The 9,943-nt window shown below is 35.0% G+C and overlaps 1 protein-coding gene across 1 annotated transcript; it reads left to right on the top strand.

Moving 5' to 3' along the window:
• The first annotated feature begins 6,688 nt into the window (after positions 1-6,688).
• Positions 6,689-8,209, top strand: LOC143623170 (equilibrative nucleotide transporter 3-like). Its single transcript, XM_077094136.1, has 5 exons — positions 6,689-6,818; positions 6,899-7,074; positions 7,176-7,336; positions 7,747-8,005; positions 8,099-8,209. The coding sequence occupies exons 1-5, from the start codon at positions 6,689-6,691 to the stop codon at positions 8,207-8,209; spliced, it is 837 nt and encodes a 278-aa protein (XP_076950251.1).
• The last annotated feature ends 1,734 nt before the right edge of the window (positions 8,210-9,943 follow it).

The following is a 9,943-nucleotide window of genomic DNA, read 5'->3' as shown; positions in this document are numbered from 1 at the left end:
GAACCAGGAACCGGAACCGAACCGGTGCCTTAGAACCGCTAATGTGTGTTACCTTACGGTTCTCGGTTCTCAGAATTTGCATTAAATGATTCCCGGTTCGGTTTCGAGTAAACCGGCGGTTCTAGACTTGGAACCGAAGAACCGAAATATTAAAAAACGTTTTAACTAAATTTACCAATCCCTATATTTTATAGACTAACTTATTAACCGACATCTATTCAGTCATACTTTAATTCAAATCTTCTTTCTTTATGTTCAAGACCTAGCAAACATGATCAATTTTGATTTAAGCTATCAAGGTAATTTAATAAAAAAATTTGATGATATTATTTTAATCTATCGTTGCCAATGATTTACTCTGTATTTAACTTCAACAATTAGGTTTTAATAAAAAATATAACGAATGTTCATGTTGTAATCTAAATTAGTTTTACCGTGAAAGAAAACATACAATTATATAAACTTGTTTTACAATTTGCAAAGTTTGCACAACTCATTTGATAAATAAACAATCGAACCGGTTCTAGCTAGAACCGATTAGCGAGAACCTACTTTACCGGTTCTGGAACCGAACCGGGTTACTATAATAGGTTTCGGTCCCGGTTCTATTTTTCAATTATTTTCGGTTCCGGTTCCGATTTGGGTCTCATGGTTCTGAACCGTTGCACAACCTTAATCAAATATGATTTTGATAAATATTTGAAAGGGCCCAATTGTCCAAATATGTGTAATCTTCTTTCAATGAATATGAATGGGTATCAAATAACATTTCATCATGCTGTAAAATTCACATATTCTATGTAGTGTTATCTGTTTGTTTTCTATTTCGGTGTCAACACAACTTGTTTTCTTAAAAAAGTGTTCCTTATATTCATTTTCTTTAAAGAAAAATAAAGACAAGAAATTTTACCATGGTTAATAGTAGAACTTTATGGCTATTTAGCCGTGCAGAAATTCTTTTACTTCAACAAACCAAATTTTTCAAGAAAAGATGTACAAGATATTACGTGTTTAAATTTTGTATTTCTAAAAAGACTTCACAATAGACAACGTTATTATATTTTTTGAAAGCAAAAGGTGATAGTTTTCTACATCTTTCCTTGTATGTTATAACAAACCCTCAAATTTTATCTAACCTTTTCAAAACATTTTATTTTTATACTTCTCATCATATTTAACTCAGTTAATCTAATTCATTAATATGTATCAAGAGCGATAGAGCTATGATTTTTTTTTTTGTGTTCACTATTTTTTTGAAGATTTTATTTGTTATTATCTGGTATCAAAGTTCTTGGGTTGGATTGAATGACCGGGTCACGTAACATATATTTATTGGTGGAACATAACCTCTATTTGGGGGTCACTATATAAAATTTTTTATGCCGTAATTAATACTCTACAAACACAAAAACAATTATTAGCTAATAATCTTCGCTAGCCCGGGCATTTTTTCAATATCTTGGGATGATATATTTTTGCCAATAATATGTCCGTAATAATAAAAACATTCTTTAGTTATGCATATTATTAAAAGGATTAAAAGAATAAAACTTTCTTGAAATAAACAAATTTAATAATGAATAATAAAGGTTGTTCATCGGGTATGTGTTGTGAAGGGCCTTTAAAGCCCATACTAAAGTGTCACGTCACTGAAATAAAGACGGTGGAGACTTTAACCTTAAAGTCCTGTTATGGTTTAAAGCCTCGCTCTTTTATATTTGGAACCCACCATTTGTCAACACCTCTTCCTTTCTCAACTTTTAATGCCTTGAAGCCTCCTCCTTTACCGCCCCTCCATTATCGGCACGACACGGTGTTAGGGGCTTTAAAGCCCTATCGTGTCATTTTGGCACTTTATGTAATGCCCATAATGATGGATCTTATATATTTTGTGAGAAAGAACCATAAAAACTCTAGCTAAAATCACATCAACTAATAAATATTTAATACAATATAGTAATTGTTAAATATAATGAAAACTACTATATCAATATATGAAAAATAAAAGCCTAAAAAGTTAACCTGCTATTATCTCTCAAAAGTAAAGTAAAACAAAATTAGAAAAGTTTTTTTTAAATTGTCCCTAAGTACTTGAATGATGCATGGGATATATATGCATTGAGTGACTTTAATTTCTGCTTAAACTAAAATAACAAAGGATCACCTACTTTGTTTCTTCTTCACTAGCAATTCCACCATTGACGTTCCTTTCGTCAACCAGAAACATTTTTGGTATGTTTTCTTCACTAATTGTTTCTTAATGAATGGGTCCGTTCACCAAAAACGAACGAGTTTATTTATACGCTACTATAAGCTCTAAAACCAAAGATAAACAGGGTTCGGACAAAACCGAACCCACATGGGTAGCTCTGCCCTATGTATCAAAATATCTTCGTTTCATTGTTTTTTTATTAAGGGAAATTCCCAAAATAATCGTTTATGAAAACGTTTTTCATGTTTTAAGTGTCATTTACAAGAAATTCCCAAAATATGTATTATAATCTAGTCGTGACTAGTAGTTTGTATAACCATTTAAAACTAGACACGTGTCTTTAAACTAACCGTAACGAGCAGATTTACTAACCATTTACTCGTCATGACTAAATAAGTTTTATGCCTCGTAATCAACGCCTACGAGTAATTCATAAGTTCTTTAGTCGCGACGAGTAGATTGTAAGGTTAAACGAGTTGCGACGAGTTAACTACTAATAAACTACTCATGTGGAGAATGTAAACCAGGTAAACTAGTCGTCGTGACTAAGGGGGTGTTTGTTTTTTCTTCAAACATCTTCAAGGGAGCTAATGTCTGCAGGCGCGCAGACATTACCCTTGAAGACTGTTTGTTTTTTTTCTTAAAACAGATCTGAAGTTATCTTCTTTCATCTTAAAAGAAAAGCAAGGAAATCTTGCTTAAAACATCTTCACAAAAAAACCCTACTCTTCTCCCTTTGCAGCCACCCTCTCATCCACTGCTCCTACCACCGTCCGCCAACACCACCACCCACCGTACGCCGCCACCACCACCCCCGTACCCCGCCGCCACCGTCCACCACCATCCACCGCCACCACCACCACCACCGTCCACCACCCACCATCCATCACCACCACCGTCCACCACCCACCATCCATCACCACCACCGTCCGCCACCACCACCACCATCCATCACCGCCACCACCACCATCCATCACCCACCACCACCACCATCCATCACCGCCACCACCACCACCATCCATCACCGCCACCACCACCGTCCACCACCCACCATCCATCACCACCACCGTCCACCACCCACCATCCATCACCACCACCGTCCGCCACCACCACCACCATCCATCACCACCACCGTCCACCACCCACCATCCATCACCACCACCATCCATCACCACCACCACCATCCATCACCGCCACCACCACCATCCATCACCCACCACCACCACCATCCATCACCACCACCGTCCACCACCAACCAAAACCATCCATCACCACCACCCATTGTCCACCACCACCATCCACCGCCACTACCCACCGTCCGCCGCCACTACCACCATCCACCACCACCACCTTCCACCACCCACCAAAACCAAATCGGCATGGCAAGCAAAGACTAAAAACTAGATGTAACTTGAATAAATGACTTCTATCTTGTGAGATAAGTTTGACAGTTATGCAGACAGTATCAGCTTATAAAAACAAACAGTCTTATATTTTCAGCTTGCAGATCTTCAGACCACATCTTCAGTTGCAGACATGAAAACAGATGAAATCAGCTTGCAGACAGTTTATGTCTGCAAAAACAAACAGCACCTAAATGACTTATGAATTACTCGTGGACGTTGATTACAAGGCATGAAACTTATCTAGTCGTGACGAGCAAATGATTAGTGAACCTGCTCGTTACGGTTAGTTTAAGGGCACGTGGCAAGTTTTAACTAGTTCTACAAACTACTCGTGTGTAATCATAAACTACTCGTCACGACTAGTTTAATACATATTTTGGGAATTTCTTGCAAATGACACCTAAAACTTAAAAAAACTTTTCATAAACGCTTATTTTGAGAATTTTCCCTATTTATTATCACGTAGCGTCCAAACTTATGATATCAAACTCTCACATTGTAGCGGGTATCAAACAAAAAGTAAAAGCAAATAACATGTGAATTAATTAAATGATGAAAATGTACACTTCTAATTAAGTTGGGTCCCACTTTGAGTAGAACTTAAACTCACACTGAAATCCAGCTACTTTTGATTGGAAAAAAAACACTTGTAGTTAATTAAGTGGGACCCACTTGAGACCAATGTTGACCTTTACACTTGGTCAGAATATATAAACCCCAAAATCACTCAAGGGCTCCAGGCCCCTGCTTCTGTTGCATATTCATCGACAACTTTGTAAAGAGAGCAAAACACTAGGTATGTTTCTGATCTAATTTATTTATTTGTAACCGCATTTGATTTTAATTTAATTTGTTAGTTAAAACTGATTAGTAAAGTAGAAAGTCTTGTTATACACTTATACATTTAGCAAATGCTATCTTGAAATTGGGTATTTTGCACATGACAAGTAAAGGTTCATACAAAATGAAATTGTGAATTATAGTCAACACATGCATGTAATTATGTAAATAAATTTTCAGAAGTGCTATATTCGATCCGCCAACGGGAGATAATGGATGACCTTAGTGGCCTAGTGGGCCTGTAAATGAACCGAACAACCACGAACAAGGGCATGTTGGTGTTCGTCCATTTAGCTTTAGCCAAACACAAACACGGACATAAAATCTAACCGTTTTTGTGTTCATGTTTGTTCGTTTTAAACCTAATTAAACAGTTTACGAATGTAAACGAACACAAAATAAAGAAAAACAAACAAACTTAAACGAGCATAATAGAACAAACATAAACGCATGCAAATGAGCTTAATTGACCAAACATAACCAAGACATATAATTTGAATGAGCCCCTTCAATATAGATATATGTATATATATATATATATATATATTGAAAGGCGAAATTCAATATGCACAAACTAGCAAGATGCTAGTACAACAAACTACAAACATCCAAACAAACAACAAAGAAAGCAAAGCCAAACACGGCTATTGAAACTAAAATTACACCGATTGCACCATCCTTGTATATTTATTTATATAAATATAACTACTTGCGTATTTATTTTGGTTTGTAATTCACAAGATGTCCTGTTTTTATTTTGGTTTGTAACCTGTAGCTGGACATTTTGTATCTGGGCCTCTGGTTGCTCACCAGAGTTCATGCTCTATGTTTTTATATAATATCTTTGGCTTTTTAAAAAATAATTGCGTATTTATTAAAATTTAAATGCACATAAACAGATATTCATGAACTTAAATGAACGACAAAACGTGTGTTCGTGTTTGTTCGTTTAACCAAATGAATAAGAAATTGGTTGTTCATATTCGTTTGTTTATTAAGTAAACAAACTTCTTGCTGAACAAGTCAAACGGTTCATGAACGTTCGGTTCTACAGGCTTGAAAGTTAGTCTGAAGGGCTAAAACTGGAATCAAACTTAAACCTCAGGGGTTCATAAAGGTTTCATTTTGAGCTAAAAATTTATCTGTTTTTGTTATCTTATATATGTAAAAGATTCCAAGAAACTTATGTTCTTTTTTTGTTTTTGTTTTTGTTTTTGTTTATGCAGTATGGAAGCCATGGATATTGCAGCTGGTTCTTATCAAATTCCAGTGAAGGTTAAAATTTGTGCTCAAATCTCCTTACTTTGAATTTTCCCTGCACTTATATAATATCAAATCTAAATTTTTTTAATAATATCTTGAATTTTCTTTTCTGTAGGGAAAGTGGATTGCAGTTTTAGTGTGTTGGACTCTTGGCTTTGGATCTTTGCTAGCATTGAATAGTTTGTTAACTATTGGAGACTACTATTATGCAATATTTCCTGTAAGTCAAAATCCTTCAACATACATCAATTTAAATTTCATCAAGTTTATTTATTTTTAATGACAAGTTATTGACTGGCCGAAAAGTTATAATAAGATTTTTAACAGACATAGTACAGTAAATTATTCATAAAAGAATAAGAAATATAAGCTTCGGTTTTAATGATGGTTATTTTCAGTTATGTAACTATTCGTTGGATTCGGTTATTCTGGTTATGTTTCAACTATTCAGCTTTTCTGCTCATCACTAAAATGCATTGTTTTATTTTTCATGTGTAGGATTACCATCCATCAAGGGTACGAACCCTCGTCTACCAACCGTTCTCTTTAGGAACAATGGCGATACTTGCGTAGAACGAATCAAAAGTCAATACTAGAAAACGTAACATTACAGGATACACATTATTCTTTCTATGCACTCTAGCCCTCCTTGTGGTATAAGTCAAAACTATTGACTTTTTAAACTAGTTTGATAATCAAAAGTCAATACTAGAAAACATTGTTCTAAACATGTTTACAGATAGATTTAGCCTCATCCGGGAAAGGCGGGATCGGAAACTACATTGTAATATGCGTTTTCGTAGCTGGTTTTGGTGTGGCCGATGCTCATGTTCAAGGCGGAATGGTTGGAGATTTGGCCTTCATGCATCCAGAATTCATCCAAGTGAGATTGTACTCCTAAAATATTCATAATAAGCATATTCACAAAAATTTCACATGTGAATCTAACTCTTCAAAATTATTAAAAATGCCAATTTTTCTGTACTTGCAGTCTTTTTTTGCTGGTTTAGCAGCGTCAGGCGTTCTGACCTCGGGATTAAGACTTATTACAAGAGCCGCGTTTGAAAAATCTTCTCATGGTTTACGAAAAGGGGCTAGTAAGTGTTCGTTGTTCGGTTATTGAAATTGAAATTTTCAATGTTTAATCTTGGTTGATTATTTAGTATAACTTTTGCAGTGTTATTCCTTGCAATAACAACATTCTTCGAGTTTTTATGCATTTTGCTCTACGCCATTGTGTTTGCTAAATTACCGATTGTGAAGCATTATCGCGCTAAAGCAGCACGAGAAGGGTCAAAGACTGTTGCATCTGATCTTGCTGCAGCCGGAATCCAAACTGAGCATAACGGAACAGTAATTTATTTATTTATTTATTTTTTGAGATGTTATAACTTTTAAATATTAAAAAATTGCTAAAGTTTTAAGAAAAATGTTTGTTTTTTGTATTTTTGCAGGATGATATTGATGCTAAACTTACTTCGCGATTAAGCAATAAAGAACTGTTGTACAAAAACATCGATTACGCGTTGGATTTGTTCTTGATATATGTCCTTTCTCTCTCCATTTTCCCTGGCTTCTTGTATGAAAATACAGGAAGTCATCAGTTGGGCTCGTGGTAAGTTCTCGTAAAACTAACTATTTATAAACTGTTCGATCCGGGTTGTTTTTAGATGTCAAATGTGTTAGTTATTGAGCCCAAGCTCGAGCCTTGTGTTTTTTTATTTTTTACATTTTACCTCTTTTGGACGTCTATGTATTAATTTTACACTGCACAACCAAGCTCTAGCTCGTTTAAGGTACTACACAAGCTCGCGCTGAGCTTAATCTCGTTTCAAGTTTTTCTCAAAATATATAAAAATAATTAAAAACATATACAAGTTAATTAATAAATAATAAACGAGTCGGCCCAAGCTTGAAAAAACAATTCACAAGTAAAGCTCGAGCTTTAGGAAAAGACCTTGAAACGAGCCGAGCTCAACTACAACTACTTTTAGTTGTCATATCTAGTGATGTTATTTTTAATAGGTACCCACTCGTTCTAGTTGCAATTTATAGCGCATGGGATTTCATCGGAAGATACATTCCTCTAATTAAATCTACTAAGATTAAATCACGTAAAGGGTTAATGATCGCTATATTATCCCGTGTCTTGTTCATTCCCGCTTTCTATTTCACCGCGAAATACGGTGATCAGGGTTGGATGCTCATGCTTACATCTTTTCTTGGACTAACTTGTGGGTATCTTACTGTATGTGTTATGACTGCGGCTCCTAAAGGTTACAAGGTGAGTTCAAACTACAAGAAGCCTTCATCTTTCCATGAAAATGTTTAGTAAAGTTTCTTGACTTGATATTGTGTTTTGGTGTGATTCTTTTAGGGTCCAGAGGCAAACGCTTTAGGAAACATTCTGATGGTATTTCTTGTCGGAGGAATTTTTGCTGGGGTCGCACTTGATTGGTTGTGGATAATTGGCAATGGAAACTTTTGAGTAACAATGTTATTGGAAATAGTTTCATTTTGGGGGTCTTATTTTGTTTTTGTTTAGTTCATATATAAAAGATCATAAGAATATATATTGAACTAGGTTAGAATCTCGTGTATTGCAACATAGAAAGAGTACAAATCTTTAATATTTTTCATTCATATCTTCCAACAAATGCATGTAAATATTTAAAGAGAAAACTAATGCTTCATGCTTGGGCCTAAACAAAGAAACTTGTAACACCCCACCCCGGAAGGGTGACGTGTCACTATCATAGATATCAAAACATAAGACATAATTCCATAAGTCAAACATTATTACAGAGCCCTAGGTTTAATTATTTATTACATAACATCAGTTCTAGATAAACTAGCATAGGCTACCAAAAGTGACTAACTTTGTCAAACCAAAAGTCCTAGAGCTCAGTTTTTATCTATCTTCACACCCCGCCTAGAGTAACCTGTGAACCTGCTAAAAAAAAAGATTTACGGAATGAGCCGAATGCTCAGTACGGATAAAATGGCACAAGTAACAATAATAACAATCTAGCAAGATCAAACAATAATATGACATAAGATGATACGACACAATGTAAAGCAAGCCAATAAACTAAATCGTATCATACGGATGTACCCAAGAGCCGAATAACTTATTACTTACAAACATGCACATAGAGCTGCAGACCCTATGTGCCGAACGTGCAATGGAGCGTGGGCATCACACACCATCCACCATAGTCATATACATATATCCTAGGACCAGTCCATACGCCTCCTAATGGCCTCATGTACCTCACACGTACTAAGGAGACGCCGTGATTTAGGCTCACCGTCACGGCCGGTGCCACGCCATCGATGCCGCAATGCCGTGCTTGTGGTCACCCCCACAAGTAGGAACATGCTCAGGGTAACAGATCATTATAGCTGAAAAAACACTTCAACAATATATCCAAAGTACGCTCTCGAAGCGTCAAAGCAAATACATAATCATATCATTATCATTGAAGCATGCAATAACGAGTACAATATAATAATAATTCTATTGCATGCTATTAAGTCATATAACAAATCATAATCAGGACATGAATCGAACGAACGGCCAAATGAATCGAGTTGTCAAAGAACGCTAGGAGTTCCAAAGGTATATATAATATCAACGGGTTTACAACAAACGAATATAATAACAATAAGGAAGGGGTTAGGATCCGTACCTTGAGTAGCAATTTACACTAGAGTCCGACTTTCTTTTTAAGGGGCGTGATAACCTACAAATAATTTATATTTAGTGATATATATCTATATACTCTTCTATTCTATTTATTTATCATTTTTTTTATTTTAGTGTTGTATGTTCATTAAGTGAGTTTGTAGATAATATTAATATTTGTTGGTTATGTACCAGTAGATATTATTTTGTTATATAACTTCTTTTTTTATAATTATAACCACAACTAATAAAATAGATTTTCAAGTTTAAAAACTTAAGTATGAAATGTCTAATACAGAATGTCCACAACTCAACTTGTATAACCTCTTGTTATGACCTAGTCATTAGACTTTATGTAGTTAATAATATTTATATATATCATTTATTTATGTATTTTTGTTCGTATTGTACTTTCATTTACTATATCGATTTAAATATTAACAACTTCCATTAAGCCATGCTTATAACAACATATATAATATACTAATTTATGTGAGTTCATAACGAGACACATGCAAACAGTTTTGTATTGTT

This window comes from Bidens hawaiensis, unplaced genomic scaffold, assembly GCF_021521415.1.
Source record: "Bidens hawaiensis isolate Kalapana, Puna unplaced genomic scaffold, B.hawaiensis_p1.1 tig00003356_1, whole genome shotgun sequence".
NCBI lineage: Eukaryota > Viridiplantae > Streptophyta > Magnoliopsida > Asterales > Asteraceae > Bidens > Bidens hawaiensis.
This window is presented reverse-complemented; position numbering and strand designations above follow the sequence as displayed.

What these genes read in the sequence shown, in the direction of transcription:
- LOC143623170 (XM_077094136.1), top strand. Translation starts at nt 6,689, where the DNA reads ATGCCAATTTTTCTGTACTTGCAGTCTTTTTTTGCTGGTTTAGCAGCG. An exon ending in TGGTTTACGAAAAGGGGCTA is followed by an intron (nt 6,819 to 6,898) that starts GTAAGTGTTCGT and finishes TAACTTTTGCAG; the next exon opens with TGTTATTCCTTGCAATAACA. An exon ending in AGTCATCAGTTGGGCTCGTG is followed by an intron (nt 7,337 to 7,746) that starts GTAAGTTCTCGT and finishes TATTTTTAATAG; the next exon opens with GTACCCACTCGTTCTAGTTG.